General features: G+C 28.9%; 1 protein-coding gene across 2 annotated transcripts in view; it reads right to left on the bottom strand.

Moving 5' to 3' along the window:
* Nucleotides 1-405: 405 nt before the first annotated feature.
* The window catches only part of Cad74A (cadherin-74A), a 106618-nt gene continuing 85516 nt past the window's right edge, over nucleotides 406-21507 (bottom strand). For both annotated transcript variants that reach the window (XM_067047641.1, XM_067047647.1), the window contains 27 exons: nucleotides 19823-20044; nucleotides 19522-19716; nucleotides 19223-19358; nucleotides 18901-19148; nucleotides 17325-17580; nucleotides 16824-17017; nucleotides 16460-16634; nucleotides 15390-15612; nucleotides 15081-15301; nucleotides 14439-14580; nucleotides 14209-14339; nucleotides 13781-14055; nucleotides 12524-12637; nucleotides 12254-12427; nucleotides 10900-11010; nucleotides 10298-10481; nucleotides 9899-10125; nucleotides 8268-8394; nucleotides 8014-8189; nucleotides 6239-6359; nucleotides 5499-5668; nucleotides 5079-5163; nucleotides 2982-3277; nucleotides 2705-2892; nucleotides 2465-2585; nucleotides 938-1062; nucleotides 406-856 (listed from right to left, as the gene is read on the bottom strand). In XM_067047641.1, coding sequence (XP_066903742.1) covers nucleotides 838-856; nucleotides 938-1062; nucleotides 2465-2585; nucleotides 2705-2892; nucleotides 2982-3277; nucleotides 5079-5163; nucleotides 5499-5668; nucleotides 6239-6359; nucleotides 8014-8189; nucleotides 8268-8394; nucleotides 9899-10125; nucleotides 10298-10481; nucleotides 10900-11010; nucleotides 12254-12427; nucleotides 12524-12637; nucleotides 13781-14055; nucleotides 14209-14339; nucleotides 14439-14580; nucleotides 15081-15301; nucleotides 15390-15612; nucleotides 16460-16634; nucleotides 16824-17017; nucleotides 17325-17580; nucleotides 18901-19148; nucleotides 19223-19358; nucleotides 19522-19716; nucleotides 19823-20044 — 4656 coding nt within the window. In that variant the 3' untranslated portion in view covers nucleotides 406-837. The remainder of the gene's footprint in view (nucleotides 857-937; nucleotides 1063-2464; nucleotides 2586-2704; nucleotides 2893-2981; nucleotides 3278-5078; nucleotides 5164-5498; nucleotides 5669-6238; nucleotides 6360-8013; nucleotides 8190-8267; nucleotides 8395-9898; nucleotides 10126-10297; nucleotides 10482-10899; nucleotides 11011-12253; nucleotides 12428-12523; nucleotides 12638-13780; nucleotides 14056-14208; nucleotides 14340-14438; nucleotides 14581-15080; nucleotides 15302-15389; nucleotides 15613-16459; nucleotides 16635-16823; nucleotides 17018-17324; nucleotides 17581-18900; nucleotides 19149-19222; nucleotides 19359-19521; nucleotides 19717-19822; nucleotides 20045-21507) is intronic.

The following is a 21507-nucleotide window of genomic DNA, read 5'->3' as shown; positions in this document are numbered from 1 at the left end:
TCAAAATGGTCAGCTCTGTATTTATTCAAGTTGTGGACTTTCTTGCATCCAGAAATTTATTAGTTGAATTTATGATTAGTTCTTGATTCTTGCAGCCCACTTCTAAAAATTATAAAAGGTATTATAAAATATATCCTTTTCTAGAAGATTGGGACTGAACCAAACTTTCATCATTGAGGGTCATGGAAAAGAAGCAAATGCTTCTTAAAAACGGTTTTAAGCCCAAAGGTAAATAAGAAAATGTCTTCCAAGAATACTATATGGTCAAAATTTTTATACAAGTATTAGTCACTCATGGAAAACTTAGATTATTTTGAGACTGTTTTTAAAAAGGATTACTCACACATACATCTTTAAAAGGAAATAATAACTGCATATTTGGTGAAAGGTAATAAATAAAATAAACAGGAGTTGAAAATTATTATTTAAAAAAAAATATATCTTACAATTTATTAAAAAAATCATTATTTACAAACTGATGATTCTTCATAGTAAAAATATACATATCTAATATACTACTACATAAATAAATTGGATAAAAATCTCAATGGTAATGAAATATCTAAAAGTAATGTCTTAATCTACGAAAAAATTAATATAAAATTATATTTACATGATTTTATGTACACAAAAATTTTAACCACTATATACATTTTTATTTGTATATACAATTTTATTAAAATATGGTTTTCATTTTCTTTAGCCTAAAATCAATATTTTACAAAGTTATCACATTTTTTTCTTATCATCTAATTATAGAAACTTTGATTATTTATATCATGATAGTATTCTTTGATTGGTGGTATTACAATAATGGCAACAATGCAGTCTTAAAAATCATCTTATCCTCTGCCACCTATAAATAATAAAAGATATAGTAATTTTTAAAAAATCATTAATTTATAAATTAATAATAATTTATGCCAAGATCAAATACCTATTGTAAGAACAGCAGAGAACACAGCCTGAGATGAGTGAGGCAATACCGATGAAGGATGCAATGCCTAGAAGGCAGAGTTGAACCCATGTGATTTCGGCTTTTGCTAAGCTAGGAGCACAACGCTGAAAATCAATAACAAAAAATCAGCATTAATAATATTATTAATGTAATAAAATAGTAATAAGAATAAGTTATTATTAAATTGTGGGGATCAGAATACTGACAGGAGAATATGAACTTTATAGGTACTTATAAAGCGGCCATAAGCAAACCTTCGTTTAACTTTGATATTGCAACTGTTTTTTGACTAATAAAGTGAACCTATAGAATGAAAAGTCCTTTTGATGACTAAAATACAAACCATTAGTTAGTTGATTTTTTTTAATGTTCAACTTTTTCCATTTAATTTCAAGCAATTGAATAGGAACAAGGAAGATAAGCAATATTTGAATGAAAATCTAACAAGATTTTAAATATATCAAGAAATCCTGGGGCCAATATTTTTTTTTTACTTATGCTTAGATTTGTTAGGCAAAAGGGAATATAAATGCAAGATGAATTAATGATTAAATAGCATTAGTGGTTGGGAGGAAATGGTGGTAGGAATCAAAACTAAATTGAAATTTAGTGAAAAATGTTTGAGGCAGTCACTGAAAGAGGAGATAATATCTGGAATGGATATTAATATTTATTTCCATTTAACAAAATCTGGTAGATTTTTTATTTTAATTTTATTAAACATTTCGAGTTTTCACTTTAAAGTTCAAAAGGGTTTTTAGTAATTTTAACTAATATTCAAGATTTGAATATGAAAGGTTGTTTTAATCTGGTTGACATATTTTCATCTAATAATTTAAGTTGAACAATGAACAGGAAAATTGGAAAAATGCCCGAAACATTGTTTGGGTGTTAGAATAATTTAAAGATGTGCTAATTTCTTCTAGAATTCTCATAAGAATGATGACAAAAGTTCTCATGAAAAATGCTTACATGAGAATGATGAGAAAAAATCCGTTAAACGTTGTTAGAATGTTAATATAAATTAAAGAAGTGGTCAAAGGGTGATTTCTTCCAGAATTCTCATGAGAACTTCTTTCAGAATGTTTTTATAACGAAGTAAATTCAAAGAAAAATTAAAAGATCACAGACCCTGAGGTTAAATAATGTTTTATCACAGTACATCAAATTTGTCCTAATACATTCAAGTGTTTTTAATTAGGAAATTTGTATGCAATTAATCTTAAAACTTTTTTTTAGTGATAATGAAATTACAAGTAAAAAGAAATATTACTTCCAATATGAAGTTTTTTTTTTTCTGTCTTAGTTTTTATATTATATTATTACTCTGCATGTAAATATTTATATGTACTAGTAATCTTTATTTATATTATGTTTAAAGTTTGTATAGCCACACTGCCCGGGCCAACTTGAAATGTAGTCCAGATTGTTCTAAAGGGACTATGTCCCAGAATAACACAGATTTTTCATTTGTATTAAAAAAAAAAATCAACAGTTTGATATTACCTGTACACCCAATACATTATGTTTTTTGTAAACTTTATCAACTGTAGGATTAGTTGGTGACATTATTTTCTCCATTTCTTTCACATCGAACATGTGTGTTCCCACAAGCTGGAAGCAAGAACTGTAACAATTGTGATAAATATAAACCATTAGGACTATTTCATGAAAAAAAATCTTTTTTTTTTTTATTTTTTCTAATAATATGGTATGGAAAATAAGGAAATTGAATTAATGAATTACCTTGTAGAACTGAAGTCCAGACTTCCATCTGATTTTGCAAAAAATTGTGTATCATAGACATTTAAAGACACAGGTACATCAAGGGCTTCTTCCACATCCTTTTTAAACTTGTCTAGGTTGGCCCTAATTTCATTAGGAGGCAATCCAAATATAAATTTCATTAATCCTCGGTCTCGTACTACAAAAATCTGATAAAAAAAAAAGAAAATAAAATAAATTCAATTGAAACCACTGACAAATCTATAATCGAGGAAAGATATAAATATTTATTCAATACCTTCACAGTCGCATAAGAACTTTCATTTGTCATTCTGTTAGAGGCAGCAACTTTAATTGTAAAGTGTCCATCATAATAATCTGACATGCTAGATGCTGTCCTTAGCTCTCCAGTGCTATTATCTAAAGTGAATGCTGCGAATATTGAAAAGTTGCTTTTTATCTCTCGGTGTGAGGTGGGAGGGAGTGTGAATTCAACGCTCTCTACTGAATAAATGATAGGTCGAGCATCTGCATCGTCATCCACTGCAATTAAAGTGTAGAGAAGCGTATCATGGGGAACATTGACTCTGACACCTGAAAATTAAACAAACAATTTGAATATACAATAATTAATGTATAATGCATAACATAAAACAACAATAAATTGAAAAATTATAATTAAAACATTACACTAAACTTCCATATTATCCAGGTGATACTGTTAATACTCAATATTGGTAGAGAACAATGAGGACAGTTTTAAATATATATATTTTGTTCAATATACTCAAAGATATTCAGGTAGTAAGAAAGGGAGATACTATCATCTTTTCTAGAAATAAATGGGAAGACCACCAAATCATCTGGCTTCATAAACGAGAAAAGCTCAATATAAATCATATTGCACATAAAACCTATAGACAATGGCAAAGAAGCTTTTAGTACACTTGTCAATATGCCAGGTGTTCAGTTCAGACTGAAAAGAAACCTGCTTTAGCTTTAAGAGGGAATGATGAAATAACTCTAAAAAAAATTTCTAGAAGTATCTTCGACCCTTCGACTTCCTTAATGAAGACAATGATTAATATAGTAAGTTCCTTGAGAAGTTAGGAATGGTCCTCAAAAAAATAATTCCAGCTGAGAGTTTCAGTCTAAACATTAATGAAATTTTTTTTGAAATTCCCAACTACTTAAAATGGAGAAGATGCAATAAAGCCTGAGAAATGAAGATGTAATGGCCCAGATACATACATTATTTGGAAAATAAACAGGGACTTCTTTTAACAGAAAAAGTGCAGCACATGATGGAGACTGGAGCAGTGAGGAGAGGTCAACAGTTATAAATTATAAAACCAGAGTTAAAAAAACAAAACAATGAAAATACTCCCACAACAATAAAAGTTCTATAGTATCCTAGAATAATAATAAAATAGGAGAAGTAGTGGTGATGGCATGACACCGTATCAATTAGAATCATTATTGAAACATGTAATATAGGTACACCAATGATTTTATGAAACAAATTAAATTTTCATCTAAATAGATCAATACCACCACTGGGATCAGTGCCTTAACATATGGAGGAGGAGAACTAACAGTGAGCTGCTTCCAGAGATTGGTCAGTCAATATCTCATGATATGCAGGCAAGGTTAAGTGGAACTGAACAGATGGCTTGAAGCAATCCATCAGTTTAGTTGTCAAGAGACCATAGGGGAGTTCAAAAACCAGATGGATAGGCAGAATAAACAAAGATGTGAAAGAGCTGCATGCAGCAAACTGGAAAGCAGTAGTCCAAGACAGGCAGGCATAGAGAAGGTTGGTTTGGGTGGCCAAAGATTTACAAGACCTATAGAGCCAACAGAAAAAAAATTATATATATATATATACTTTTTTAAATAGTTTACAGAAATAAAATTACTTGTCTGATTATTTTCAAAATATATAGGTCCTAATTGATAAAATCTCAGTGAGGCAAAATAAAGTTATTAAAACACAAACAAATATGTTGAAAGAGTTCCGTATCTCAGACTTTATATGAGTCTAAAAGTTTCTACAAACAAATATGTTGAAAGAGTTCCGTATCTCAGACTTTATATGAGTCTAAAAGTTTCTTTTCTCCATTTACCATTTACCATCTTAAAACAAGAGTCACCAAATGGCAGAGAGAAGGATTTCAGTAAGATATGAAAAAAAGAGAGTAGGAAAATGTAAAGATAGAACTGTATAAGAAAAAAGTTAACATTCAAACTGTTGAACTATTGCAAAATATTGAAAGTGATAAACCCGGACAAAATTAGAAGATAAAATCAAAGGGAAAATAAAATACATATCCTTCTCTAATTAGAAATATTAAATTTATATCATACTGAACTATTGTGTTAGTATAATACTGACCTACTGTGATGTTGTGATTTATAAATCTTGGTAAATTATCATCCAGATCAATAATATTGATCTTAATTTGTCTTTCACTGAGGTCCTATAAATTAAAACAGCACATTACTATCATAAAATCAATTAAAAAAAATATGACACAATATTAATATAAAATATACAATACTAATATAAAATATTAAATGTATCATCTCTGACTTGAGAAAAAATAAGACATTTTTTTTTATTATTACATTATTTTTGTTTTATATTTTCAGGCTTAATCAATGCCTTTTATGAAATGAATAAAGAAACTCCATAATATAAAGTTTTGATCTACTTAAAAAAATAAATACATTTTAATTGAAAGTGCGTACATATGTGTACACACATAAATAGACTGATCATCATGAAAAAAGAGAATGGTTTATCTTTAATTACCACTCGATTATAAGCTTTCCTCAAGCTCAGAGGTGTTGCTGATAATTTAAAGCATTTCACAATTATCAAATGTTCATTGGTAATTTCCCGATCCAGCCTCCCACTAGCAAGAAGAAGAGCAGAGTTATTTTCTAAACGTTTCAAAGAGAATAACCCATCTTCATTTCCAACTAAAAACAAAGAAAAATTATATACATATCTGAAATATTTTTTTGATCTACAATTAAATTTATTGATGTGAAGATAGTTGACCGTAGATATATTAAGAGGAGAAGATCGTCAGGGGGTGTGGTCAGCAGAAAAAAACATAAATAAACAAATGAATTAATAATAATAACAAATAAATAATTTGTTTGTTTATTTCTGTTTTTTTTTTTGTTTTTTTGCTGACCGCACCCCTCTCCCCCTCCGACCATCTTCTCTCAATTATATTTATTATTCAAGAAAATAAGAATTATTAATTGGATATATTTATTAACTGCAGATTACTTTGCAACTCTTATTTCTCCACAGACATCCTACATGATATATATGCAAATGAGGAGTTTGTCTCATTAAAATTTCCATGTTTCAGAATGGAAAATGACTTGACTTTCACTCAGGTATCCATACTTTTTATCAACAAATATATAGATAAATAATCCAGAGCAGGATTATGTAACAAAATATTTGTTATTGAACTGAATCGTGAAATGCAAAAATGATAGTTATTTAAAAAGAAAAAGATATAATAAACTTACAAGTTATGATATATCCAATATTAGCATTTTCTCCAATATCTGCATCAAAAGCTTCAATGATACCGACAGTTGTATTAAGATCAACTTCTTCATTAATATTAAATTCAAGTGGTTCTTCATCCTGAGGGAGTGGCAATAATTATAACATTGTAGTACGGTAATCTATACTAATATACAAAAGTAAATGTTTGTTTGTTCGAATGCGCTAATCTCAAGAAATATGAGTCTAACTTTAAAAACCCCTTTTGTGTCATATATAATGCTAGTCAAGGAAGGCTTAAGGCAATATAGGATTATGCTTCAACCTATAGGAACAGAGCAGTAACCATTTAATGGAAAACTTCCATGGATAGTGAATGTGATCTTGCCATTACAATACAATTCCTATGAAGCTGAAATATTTAAAAGTGGTTCTTTTGAGGCTGGACATGTTCAGGAAGGCTGGGTTTAAAAAAAATACTTATTATAAGAGGCTGAAAAAAACTATAACTCTCCTGAAAAATTACAGGGGCTCACTCAAAAGATAATTAAATTCTCTACTGGACAAAACAAAAACCATCTAAATTGGACCAATATAAATAGGTACTTTAAAGTGTATTGTACTTTGGAAAAATGATTACTTTAAAAATATTAAACAAAGGCTCTCATGGAACCTCCTTGTCTTTTTATCAATCTATACTATTAAATAAAGCTAAAGAGTTTGTTTGTTTGAAAAAAAATATATAATTTGGTAAAATAAGAATGTATTTAAAAAAACAAAATATTTGTAAGGCTGAATATTGGAACCTAAACCTCCTACCTCCTTAGTCATGTGACAATAATGGCTCTCATACTCAAGCTGACTTGAGAAAAAAATGTTTTCATTTTAAATAATCTTTTTGTTTTCAGTTTTTTATTGGACATTTTTTTCCTACATAAACTTAAGATTTTATTGAGTTATTTATATTTAATTGATCATGTATTAACTCATCATTAATTTGAAACAACCATGAATATTCCAAATTTTCTGTGAGTAAAACCACGGAGCACAGCTAGTGCTTATATATTTAAATATAAGTAGTAAAAAAAACTAGAGTTGATTTAGTATAAATAATGTTAGAATTATTTATTTTTATAGTCAACTATCAGCGACAAGTTTAAAAATTATTCATGCACCTTGTCAGAGAGATACTATTTGTTAATTTTAGCCTCCACAGTATTAATTAACTTCCGAATAACGTTACCGCTTGAAGGTATTGTTTTTTAAAAGATTTTGGTAGGAATTGACATTAAAATTTTAGTTATCTATTATGGGCTTAATCTTGAATGACAAGGAGTGGAAATTTCATCATTTTTTCAGTGAATGCAAACCAATGGCTTTAATTCACATAAAACTATCAAACAACTAGTACAAATAAGGTCTTTTGCAATATTGTGGTTAACTACATCATGATTTAGGAAAATAGCGACCACTACAAAAGCAACTGATTTTTAAAACCAAAATGAAAATTAAAGGGAAAGGAGGGTTTTCAGAATGTGGTCTTAAAGGAAGGGGATTGGCAGGATTATCGTAACTATAAATGGATATATATCAAACAGTAGTATTACCAGTTGATTTATTGGAGGTTGCCAGTAAATATTGTAATAAAGCTTCTACATAACATTTATTAATGATATTACTAATATTATTTTTCTAAAAGAAAGCTTTTCTGTTACCAAACAAGTTAACAGCTAAGTGAATAAATCATAGCTATAAAATATTGGTGGTAAAAAAATTAACTATTCGAAATACTCACAATTGATCTCTTAAAGAGAGGCTTGTTATCATCAATATCACTGACAGTAATGTTCAATTGCCTTGTAGTATGTTGTGGAACCATGCCTGAATCTTGAGCCACGAGTATAAGTGAATAATTACCCTTCTTTTCACGGTCCAAAGTTTCACGAGTTGTGATGAGGCCAGTGACAGCATCTAAATAAAACAAAAGAATAATTTGACATAATGAAACTCTAATGCTTTAGCATAACCATGATTAATAAACAAAATTACCAATGTTAAATGCCAGTGAATCGGCTCCATCCTGCAAGAAGCTGTAGCGAACTTGCCCCTCAGGTGAATTAGGATTGTCAGGATCAGATGCAATTACTCGGAAAACAGGAGCACCAATTGAAGTATTCTAGAAGTAAAGATACGATGTTTTAAGAGAATATACTTTAATGACTAATTTTCCATATATCAAATTTTGAAAACAAATTATTTAAACTAAAATTTGTATAAACCAGTAATTAATTAACTGTATTTTTAATTGATTGGATTAGCTGAAAGAAGAGGGGAAGAAAAAAATGACAATGCACTATAGGTTATCCACTTTTTCATAAAAAAATTATCTCAATTATCAGAATTTAAAAAAAAAAAATTCTAGTCAGATTGATGTTTAAGACTTGGAGTATTTTTGCTTTCATTTATTTATACATGAAATGTATAGGAAGGAGAGATATTTTAAATTTAAAAATTGAATGTGAATGAAAATACATGTTTTAAGATCCATACACTCCCCTGTGTCCATATAACCAAGTCTTGCAAAAAGGTCTGTGTAAAAAAAAATGTAAAGATATCTGTAATTAATAGAAGGGAAAATTGTTTTTGTTTTTTTTTGTTTTGTTTTTTCAAGACTTAAATTTTAAAATATACTAGTCATGACACTTTTTAAGCAAATGTTTTGTAATAATAACAAAAATTAAATTAAATCATTATTTTCATTCTGTTAGCAGACACAAATTTTTTTTTTTAAATAATGATATAGAAAATCATCTTTATAATAAATAATAATTACTTTATTTTCAGCTAGTTAAATTTCAAATGGTTTTAATTCTTTGCTGGATATACAATATTAGTTAAGTTTTATTGTTTAATTTACTTTCTTTTCTTTTTTTTTTTTTTTTTACAAATTTACTTTTAATTTAATTAATTAAATATAAATTAATTTAATTTATACTTAGAACTAAATTAGGGACGTGATGGCTGTGCAGGCTGGAGGTGTAGGTCACAGTGTGCTCGGTTCGGAACGTTTTGGGTTCGATTCCCACCTGATGCAGTTAATATTTATTTTTCGGCAATACCGAGAAATGAATCTTGTCACTTCCACCTTGGTCAGTACGAGGCAGCAACTCAGGTAGCCGCCAGGGGTTGGCAAAAAGGACCACTAGGCCCACTTGCCGGACTTGTTCCCCCCCACCAAATACCAATACCAATAGAGCTAAATTGATTCAAAATTTCTTTTCTCTTACTTTACTTTTATTATTTCATAAAGGTTTAATCTGTAAACATAAGTTCATTTCGATCGATGAAGTCGATAAGTTTCCAAAAATTTTATCCAAATCAAAATAATGGTTCGATCAATACATGAATACAAATTTAACTATAAACAGACACACAGACAGATATGGAACCGAAAATGTTCCTTGTTTTCTAAAACGTAAAATGTGAGTAAAAATTTTCGATTCTGAGGACATAATTTCTTTTTTTATTTCTTGTATGAATACAAAGCTTTCCTACCTTCCATAGCAGAGAAGTAAAATAATCTATGAAATTTAATAATGAGTAAAATTAACAAGAAAAAAGTGAAAATCACGGAAACAATAAAAAGTAAATTGAAAAAAAAAAAAAGACCAGAGACTTACTTCAGATATATATGCCATTTCACTAACAGTTGGATGGATGAAGTATGGAATACCATCATTTGTGACAACATCCCCTATAAAAGCTTTCAATGGGACATCGGAAAAAAGACTGGGAGAACCTTTGTCCTGAGCTCTAACTGTAAGGATGTAAGGCTCAGTCCTTCCTTTGCCAGTCAATGCCATGTTTGTCTTCAGTTCTCCACTTGTTTGATTTATCTTGAATAAACCTAAAGCATAATAGTATTAAAAATAAGTTTTCTCAAACAAAAATCATAAAGCAAAAAACAAAAAATGTTTTTAGAACATGATTCAGTGTAGTAACTGAAGAAAGATTTTTTTTTTAATCAATCAAAACAACAATACAAAATCCTTCAAAATGAACTTTGAACAATAATTTACCTGCAGCTTCAGATTGGTCTGCAATTTCATATTCAACGATACCACCATCCCCACTGTCCAAATCTGTGGCACTTACATTGACAACAGATGTGCCTTCAGGGACATTTTCAAGAACAACAGCTGTATACTCTGCTGCTCCGAACAACGGAGGGTTATCATTGACATCTTCAACCTCGATAACAACCTTTTAAGAATAAGAAACAATTAAAAAATAGCAATAATTTTGTTTTTAATAATAACACACATTGTCAATAATTGAAGAGAAGAGGAGAAAAACATTTGAAGTCCATTTTTTTTAATTAGAGTTATCAGTGCAATCTATTAGTATTTAATGAAAGCTTTCTGAACAACTATCCATTCATTTGATAAAATGAATAAAATCCTTAGTATTAAAAAGAAACTGACATGCAATATTGTAGAAGAAATTGAGGTAACCAATATTTTTATGAAATAAAACAAAAAGTATGAAATGTGATTATGTGACAAGTATAAAATCATTTCCTCCTATAATCTTCAATTAAAGTCATTATCAATCAACACAAAACATAAAAAAGAAGTCTAGATAGAGCCGTAAAAACAGAAATCAAAGAGCTCATACTTACAGCTACAGAAGATTTCCTCTGGTTAGAACCACCCAGTGGTGTATCAGAAGCAGTTACAACTAACCTCAGTACTGGTTCTTTTTCCCGATCAATTGTACCATTTCCAGAAACCTATTACAAGGCAGAAATGATTAAGATAAATGATTAAATAATTAAAGATGTTAATTTAAACAATGTTTTAGAACTAAAATCTATATAAGATTACTAGATAAACTAGTAAGTATAAATTCAATCCTCAGATATATGATGGTGGTAGTACAAGGACTGTTTAGACAAGTCATCAAAATGGTTGATATAATATAATTAGAGGTCACCTGATGTAGGGGGTTGATAAAGGATTGATGAATACCAATATTATTTCATTGCTAGTTTATTTACAGCTAAACAGTATATACGATTTTCTTTTAGAATGCCATTTGTAACACCCCAAGGAAAACGTATTACATAGATTCAAGCACAGATAATTATTTGAAACTTCCAAGTTAAATTAAACTTGTTTAAATCTCCATTATTACGCAAAGATTTTTTATACTTTCCAAATTTACAACTATTGGATATAAGCAACAAAGAATTGAAATATATACACAAATCATCAATAAAAATCAAATGATGATTTTAAATTTATATCCCAAAGTGGATAATTGCACGATCTTTTCCTGAAGTTGAAAATATTGACAGTCATTTACAAGATTAAGTCATTAAATTACTATTTGACCTTGTAAAAAAAATGCTTTTTAATAATTTAACTATGAGTAAATTTGGGACGAATATAAGTATTATATAAAAATATCCAAAACTTGGTAATGCGGGATTTACATTTTTAATTGCATTCCCTATCTCGCATATGGTTGAATCTGGTTTCAAGGATGATAATTCTATTTTAAGAAAGTAGAGAAGTAAACCATGACAACATAATGAAACATCGCCATAGAACAGGAGTGGTAGACTCTCCACCCTATGCATGTTACATTGTGGATATCATTATAACTAAGAAAACAACAAACATTTATGAAAAACTTTTTGAAGCTGTAGACAAGTAATTATATTTTCATTATTTTAAATTACATGAATGCTCTAAGGAAGATTTCATATAATTTAAATTTTGATGTTTATTTATTTATATTTAAATTAAACTTTTAATTATTAGTAAATATTACTTCGAAACACAAAAACATCATGTTTTGTATCTTTTCTTTATTTTTAATTTATGATAATTTTTTTATACCTTTCAAAGGTATAAAAAAATATACTAATAAATATACTGAATATACTAAAAAGTATTGTCAGCTTCATAGATTCCTAATAGGAATCTATGAAGCTGACAATTTACTAATTATAATAAACAAAAAAATACCTTAATCTCTCCAGTAGTTGCATTAATACTAAATAGAGCTGCATTTTCTCCTGATAACGAATAAGTCACATCACCAAAGCCAAGGGTGGTGTTAGACTGATCATTGTCGATTGCTTCAACTTGCAATATAACTGTGTTCTTACTTGCTGATTCAATAACTTTTCCATGATAAACCTATAAGAATAAGTTTGAAACCCGAATTAATTGTATACCGATCTAAATTAAAGATCTAAAGGTCCCTAGAGATCAGATGATCATATTTCTACTTACACTTTTTTTGAACTCAGGCATGTGATCATTGATATCTTCAATATTCAATATAATATGTGCTTCACTAACTCGCATGTTGTCATTTGAAGAAGCCCCAACTCTGAATGAAATTGTCTGTAAACAATCATAAAATTAAAAATTAGATATTAAAAAAACAATCATCATAACTTTGTTGATTATAACAATACCAAGAATGATTTATCATTTAAAATTAAATTTTCCACAGGAAAAATCACTTTGCAAAAAAGAGATTTTCTCCTCCTAAATTCTTTTGTGTGTTGTATCTATGTTTGCGGTAGATTTAAATATTAATGTTAAAGGATTCATATTGTAGGCCAGTTTGCAATGAAAATTTTCGCATTTGATTCTTCTATAATATTTCCTAGATTGGTAGGTTATAAATCAGTAAATAAATTTATGCAATATTTCTAACTGAAGGAATAGTTCAAAAAAGTAATCGTTGGATATTTCCTGTTTCATCAAAATAAATGAGTTCTATCATATATGTCCAAAACTGTGTTGAAAAGAATAAGAGAACCAATGCTTTGTTTAGTCAGTATCTGTATGCTGAAATATTGTTTACAGCAAGTGTTTGTTAGTGAGATAGAAGACAAAGAAACTACAATCATGAAAATAAGATTGTATAAATTGGTTAGTTTAGCTTAACATATAATTAAGTATATTTATAAAATTGTAATTAAAGTTCTGATTGCCTTGTAGACCCGTCCTGAGATTAAGAGTCTATAATATTATATATAATAAAATAAAAATTCTCATATCTATTTGATAATTTAATATTTTCATTTAACCTTGTCATCTTCAAAACTATATATTTAGTTAAAATTCTCTTTTATTTATTTAAAATAATTTTTTAATATTACAATATGTATATATGATCCTGAAAACAAATCGCATTGAGCAGTTCATAAGTTGTTTAAGTCTAACTTTGAGTTTACTCCAGAGTCTGCCATATAGCAGACATCCATAGTCATACTGAGGCAAAACAAAGGAGAAAATCAAGAGTTGATGGATTTTTAGTGGAAGAAGATAGCAGAGTCGTTTGGATTTCTAATAAGTTTCAGTGATGTGAAGTGAATTTGGGAGATGTGTTATTTCCAGGAAAGGGCTCAGTCAAAAGTGATTTGAAGATTTTTAACTGACATGTTTAATGATTGTTCTTACTCTAAGTTTGTTTTCCATTTACTCTTGACCAAATAAAGTCCCTAATAACAAACACTATTAAAATTAAATTCTTACTTTCTCTTTCAAATATTCATAGTCTATTCTTTTGACGACCATTATAGCTCCAGAGTCGCCCAATCCAACTAATGCAGGAAGAGGGGGTATAAGATTGAACTTAGTGATTGGTTCACTGGTAGTTGGGTCCACAGCAGTTAAAACAAACAATGTACTTCCAATTGGTCTTTCTTCTTGAATATTTAAAGCTATTACAGGATCAAATGGAGTCCAACCGCCAACGGTGAATTTAGGATTTTGCTCATCATAAGCTTGAATGTAGATAGTAACTTCCACTGAAATAATAAAAATTTATTATTAGTTATTTATTATATCTACTATACCCTTATCATAACCTGTTTGTTTGAAATCTTTCAATATCAATCAAATAACTGTAATGAAAATTGTATTGTAATTAAAAGTAATATTATAATTTATTTTGTATTTACCTTTGGCAAATTGCAGCTCTGCGTCCATTTCAGCATTTTTATCTTTTACTTCAATAGTTAAAATGATAACAGCAGTTGACTGATGGCTCAGGTGTGAATTTACTCTGATTTCTCCAGTTTTTTTATCAATTCTGTAATAAAAAAAAAAGTCAACAAACTATCTTAGTTTTAGTTTCAATAAAAATTTGATTAAAATGTTATAAAAAGATCCAAATTCAGTAAAGACTTACATAAACGCTTTTTTAAAATCATAAACATGCGTTTCTGTTACAGGCGTTCCAGATTTATGAATAGCTCTTACATCGATAATAGCATACTCCAAGTCAGCATTCTGATCAGGATCAATAGCTTCCACAGTTAACACTTTCTTATCTATAAATAATTTTATAATTGACAAAATGAAGGTTTATTTACAAAGATGATATCTGCATACAAATAATTATAACTTACATATTTACAAAAAATCAGTTCATAATCCACTAGATTAAATTATATTTTTATAAACCAAATTTAATTCTATCAGTTAAAGTAATTAATGATACATTTGAATTAAATATTTTTTTGAACAATTATTGCACAAAAATCCAGAATTCAGAAATGAATGTGAAAAAAAAAATAAGAAAATGATACACTGTTTTCCATATTTTCAATTTTTTTTCTAGTTATTAGAAAAGAATCAAAATATATTCCTTATTAATGGATAATCTAGATAAGTAAAATGTTATTAGAGTCATCAAAAGTATAATTAAATTTAGGTTCCATAGCATTGGAAAAAAGTGTCATAAAAACAAAATGTTCTTGAGGATCACATCCGGACTAACGACTCAAATAACTATTTTATAGTTAAAACATTGAGTGGATGCTTAACTTACTGATTTCAGTACGTTCAGAAATATGCCTCACATAATTAGCATCTGGTAAGAAACTTGGTGGTTTGTTGTTGATGTCCTTTATGTTGACAGTGACGGTGGTCTGAGCAGTTTCTTTTACAGGTCCTCCACTGTCAACTGCTAATACAATTACGTTGTAACGAGTAGTCAGAGTAACATCAGGATCTAAGATGGCTGCATTGGAAACTGTCATCACTCCTGAACTATTAAATAAAACCATTATTTCGTGATAGAAATGCTATGTGATAGATTAGTTAATTATGAAATACTCATAAATTAATTAGTATTTACCTCTCATTAATTTGGAAATTATCAGCTCCATTTGCTATTCGATACTGTACAGCTGTATCTGGTCCATCAGGGTCAGTAGCTCTAACAGTTAGAATTTCTTTTCCAGGAATTGTTGTTTCAGGAATGGTAACATTGTATGGAACACCACGAAACACAGGGCGTTGGTTACCAGGGACGCCAACCCGAACATACACAGGAACATCAGCATGAAGTGGTGGAGAACCTAAATAAATTTTAAGCAGTGTAAAGATAACAATTTACATAATTCTTATTGTTTTAATGATTTTATGGTTAAAATTAAATTATTAGTAATGCTCTTATTAGGTAAATCGCTTAATAAGTTTAAATTCACAAAGAATATTTTACTGAAACAAATCAAATTGAAACAAGTAATTGATTTCAAATATTATTGATGTAAAACATTAGTCAGACCTTGAAAATTAACATATTAATTAGAAAAATATTAGTGAAGATACAGGAAACAAATTTTGTATTTAACTCTATATCCAAAGTTGAGAGGAAAACCATATAGTTGACATAACAAATATTTATCTTTACAATATATTAATTTAATTCAATGATAAACCAACAAATTTCTTAATAATAATTTAGGAATCAGTCCAGAGAAAGTATAGTAAATAAAACCACAAACATGCTGTTTTTGTACCTTTATCGTACTTGAGAAGGTTTTGGCCAAACTTTGTCAAAATAGTAATTTTTGACCAAAATGGTTGTCTTAAATAATAAATAACTAACTATTACTAAAAGAAATTGATTATTTTATTATTATTATTTTTTTGACATAACCGATGACTGATTAGTAATTATTCAGTATTAAAATCACAATCCATCATCAATCTCTTCTAATCAATTCTCCAAAATAATATCAAGAATAATTCTGAAATTAATAAAATTAGAATGTATTTTTTCAAACATCTGTAAGATATGTTCACCTAACTAGGAGTACATAAAGTTTTAAAATACAATTTATACTATTTCTTAATTTTAATACCAACTGAAACCAATAATAAAAAATAATAACAAGCGAAATAATCATAATGAGCACTTACCATCATCAAAAGCTCTAACAACCATCTCATACTGTCCTCGGGAAGTATGTTCAGAGCTTACAGGTGCATTTATTCGGACTTCTCCAGTCCTGTAGTCTACGCTTAAAATGTCAGAATTGCTTGATAAAACTTTGTATGTTATTTGGCTTTCTCCATCTTTATCAGCATCCAAGGCCTATTAATATAAATTAATATTAAATTAATCATATTAGATAACGATATTAGTAATTATAACAATTAGGATTAAATATTATAATATTCCAAATTCATTTAGATTATTTTAATATTTTTAAAAAAATTATATAATTCAGACATGATCTTTAAAATGTTCCAATACTAAATATCTATTTGAGTAAAAACTCACTCTAATAAAGAATTGAGGCTGAAAAACCGTAGCTCCTTCCCTTACTGTTCTTTGGTATTGCGATAGCTCCCATTCTGGAGGGTTGTCATTAACATCACTGAGACTGATAAGAAGTGAAACCGTACTTACTCGCCCTCCTCCATCTCGTGCTTCCATACTTAAAGAGTATGATTTTTGCTTTTCATAATCTACCTCTGAAACAAAATTTGAATATATTTTGCTTGAAAATCAATATACTTCAGAAAGTTGAAAAAGAACAAAGAAAAATAATATATATGATTTTCAAATTGCATAAGACCATCATTGTAATTATAGTGAAGTTTGGAAGAGTGGTGGGAGTGTTCAGACTGTTGTTTATAGATATTACAAAAGCTGTTTGTCAAGAGAGTAGACCAAAAAAAAAAAAGTGAATTTCTGAATGTGAATGATATTTCAGATAAATGTGTCATGTTTTAGGTTATTTCAATCATATTACAAACTAAGAATAATTGAATTTCTTACTTCCGGTAAGATAAAGATTTCCAGAAAATGATTCAGTTCCAAATTTATTTGTACCAAATCCTTTCAAGGAGTAAACTATTTTCCCAAATTCACCACTATCTAAATCTGTTGCAGATATGTTAGCAACATTAGAACCAGGTGGTGTGTCTTCCGGGATAGTAAAGCTGTAACTGCCTTGATTAAAAATAGGAGCATTATCATTTGCATCAGTTATTGTAACTACTACATCACTGGATGATACTTCTAAGGCTTCTCCCTGCAAAGAGAAAATATTTAGACTGTAATAATTATAAATTAAAATTTATTTTTAAAATGTATAGAATAAGGAAAAAATACATTCTAAAAACTTGTAGTAGAATGTGTTATTTCCAAAACTTTCATAAGAAAAAAAGTAAATGTTTGCAGCAATTGTCTTTAAGGAAGACATTATTCAAATCTCAACGCTATTACCCTTTTTAAAAAATTGTAATAATATTTTAGGAAGGAAAAGTGAACAGTTTATTACATCCCAAACAATTTGAAAATGCAAGTATATATAAATTTTATCTTTTTATCTCAATTACTTAATTTCACAGTAAAATTTCATTTCAATTCAAATTATTTTACCAATCAAAAACTTGGTTGACAGAGTGGATGAATGAATAGTATGCTATACTAGAGTGATGGAGAACAGCTCTATATTTAGGTATCAGATCAAATCTGCAAACACAAAAGAAGCAATAAAACAAATAACCTCTTTTCCTTTCCTTACAACCCACTTGCTGTAATGAGCTACATGGCTCACCTTCAGCAAAATAAATGATCAGAGGAGAGAGATCAGTTATCTCAAATATAAAACAGAGCTAACAAATTTTCTGGTCAGTAATCCCTTCCTTGTATATTCTGAGTGAGTGGCTTGTGGTATCAGTTCAGTGACTTATCACTCACACTAATTTTCTCCAAGTAAATGATTCCTAACTCCTTAACACTGAAGTTCTTAAAATTATTTAAAAATAAGATCACCCATCTCTATTAGAAATGTAGCCATAGAGATTCAAATTCCAGTCCTCACTTCCCAATAGGAATAGGTCACAGGAGAGAGAGAGAGTTACTCCTGTTTAATAGCATAAAGCATAAAGAATATTTCATAAGAAATATTTCTCATAAAAGGAAATAAATAATTATAATAACTTAACAGAATCAATACACTAAACTCCATATTCCTCTCTAATATTATTTAGTTAGTTCCCTTTTAATTATATCATTACTCCCATAATAAATAAACCTTCATTAAATTTATTGAATGTATAGAAAATTATGAATTATATATATCAATTTAAAAAATGTAGAGAATATTAACTAGCTTTAATAGGGTAAGAGATATCACAGAGCAGGCTTTTGAAGCTCTGATATTTCAAAAGTCAGCAGTAGAGAGAAAATAACAAATTTTCTAGTTAAAAGGATTACTGATACAACTTCAAGATTAGGTTATGAACATCATTTTAAACGTAATAAATGTCTTATAAATAAGTCTACAGAAGCAAATGAATGACCAAAATACAACAACGTGGTTATCGATGTTTGTAACAACACCTACCTTTGTAGTATGAACATAGCAAACAACAGTAAACTGGATCTGCCTCAAGCCAGTATCATAGTCCAGCCCAGAGTTACTATGGACTCGTATGACAACAGGAGTTCTTCCAAATGCTACTGAGGGTTCAACTCTAAACCATTCCATAGCGCGTCTGTCAGTAGACTTCAAACCAAGATTGAAGTGAGCATTTTCACCTAAATCCTCATCAGATACCACCATGTTGAGACCAGGAAGAGGTGTCCCCAAAGCTTAAAAATACATACACATTAATAATAATAATAACATTATAAAATAACCATATTACTTAGAATTAAAAAATTACCTATGTCTTCAGAAACATTGATATGAAATAATGGTTTGTTAAATTGAGGAATTTGATCATCCACATCAGTAATAACAATAGTAACTCGTTCATAACTGTAATCACCAGGAAGCTCATTGTTTATCAATTCAGTTGCCTATTTAAAAAAAAAAAAGATATTAAGTATGATAGTTTAAAATTAAAATAATGATGTAACTATTTATTATTCGTGTTTGTTATTACTACACGTAAATATTTATTATTTATTTTTCCATTCATTATGAAAAGAATACTGTCTAAAGATGATAATATGAACCTGCCTTAACATTAAAGGTATATACACCTCCATTTTGAAGAATTTCTGGATTTTCTCTATCTATAGGAATATGTGACGTAACTAGAGAATTTTTAACAAGCTTGAAGTAACCAAGTGTGTCGCCTTCAATAGAAAGAAGTACAGGACGAGGGTCACCAACATCCCCATCTTTCACTTTTATCTGTAATACTTGGAACCCCTGAAAAATTCATAACTCATAAGAACCTCAAACAACTCATTGATTGTTTTATTTGACTGAAATGAGAGGTTTAAAATATATATATATATATTAATCAGAAACATACTGGTGAAGTGTTCTCCTGCAGAGTAGCAGAATAAGGAGCATTCAAGAAGACAGGAGGTTGGTCCTGAACATCACGGACATTGATAGCTACATTAGCTGTAGCAGATAGAGGATTATCAACACTTTGATCAGTTGCCATAATCGTCAAGCTATATGAAGTTGCACTTTCAAAATCGAGCATTTCTCTTAATAATATAATGCCTTTGTACTGGCCCTCAGCGATCTGAAATAAATCATTTGTTTAGAGTTAAAAATAAAATGCAATAAAAAAAAAAAATCTTTTAAGAAAATGAGTCAAAATCTACTAATGTCTAGGAAGGGGTTGTTTAACTTATTCTTAAAATTTCTTTGTAAATGAAAATACCATCTAAAATCTTACTCCAATGATTTCAGTTTTACTTATATTCGAGATAACCAACCGGATTAAGTAATTTGGTTATTGTTTTTCATAGTTCAATTGAATGTATTAATACTTGCACTGATTAAGTCACTCTAACTTCAAATAGGGCGCGCAAACAAGCAAAAACCAAAATACAATAAAACATAAGAATTAATGAATTGCTATTTGGAATTTATATAAATTTAATACTTTAATACTATTAAATGCATATAAATTTTAAATAAATGAATAGGAGTTTTTATGAAGAATTATAAATTTATACGAAATTGATGAGAGGCTGTGAAGTTAACCGCGCTTTTCTTGAAGTAGTCACCAGTAATTAATTTAATTTGTTGAGTCTGTGGCGAGCTGGAAGTTTCATTTCGTTTTCCTTTTATTGAACTGTTGATGATATGATATTAGTTTCTTGCCTGCTGATAAGTTTAGTTACAGTTAAATGAGGAGAAGCATAATTTGAAGGTTAGTAATATTTTATTTTCGCTCATACTTTCATTCTTTTATATGTTACAAAATAATGGTAGTTTGCCATTTATTTTTTATATATTTATCAGGAGAGTTTTTCTTTCTTTATTATTTATTCCATCTTCTCCTGCATTTTGATCAATACCGGCGTTTGCAGCACTTCCATGTTACCCTCGTTTGCGTAACATTGAACTGCAGCCAATAAAACATTTTACAATTTTTGAATTTTGTTTTGGCCTCTTTTCATCTGCGCCTTTCTGTCTGGTTGCCTTTCAGGAGCAGGCCTTGATCGGCAAAGATTAAAGTGGGTTGATCCAACAAGTTTTCTATCCGTTTACAAACTCCATCCTATTTAGTTTAATATGGCCATAATTGGTAGCTCTCTCGAAAAACAGATTTAGCATAAGTACCTATTTATACAGTTTTTTATTTATTTATTTTAAGATCTTTATTGAAATTTAGAACTGTATATTATATAATACATTCTGTAAATTTGATCTTAGTTTATACAGTTATTCCCATTAATCTTACTTATGTACATTTTCTGTCTAAATATGTTTATACATGGCCTTATCGTATCCAATATGATGACCCACCAAATTCATCTTCGTGTCTATCTCAAATTTATAGCCTGTTTAGATTAAAATTTGTCAGTTTATATGCATCCTCAGGTTAAACGATCAATATATATTTTAAAAAGTTTATTCTGACCAGAATTTTCAACAACAATACAAGATAAGATTGAATCCACATTTAAAATTCATATTATATGCTTCAGCTCTTGAAAAGAAACAATACTGCTCGGGTGCCTTTCTGGACATAGC

Source organism: Halyomorpha halys, unplaced genomic scaffold, assembly GCF_000696795.3.
Source record: "Halyomorpha halys isolate HHAL.00 unplaced genomic scaffold, Hhal_1.1 Scaffold327.1, whole genome shotgun sequence".
Classification (NCBI taxonomy): Eukaryota; Metazoa; Arthropoda; class Insecta; order Hemiptera; family Pentatomidae; genus Halyomorpha; species Halyomorpha halys.
The sequence above is the reverse complement of the archived record's forward strand: the minus strand, read 5'-3'. Positions and strand labels throughout refer to the sequence as shown.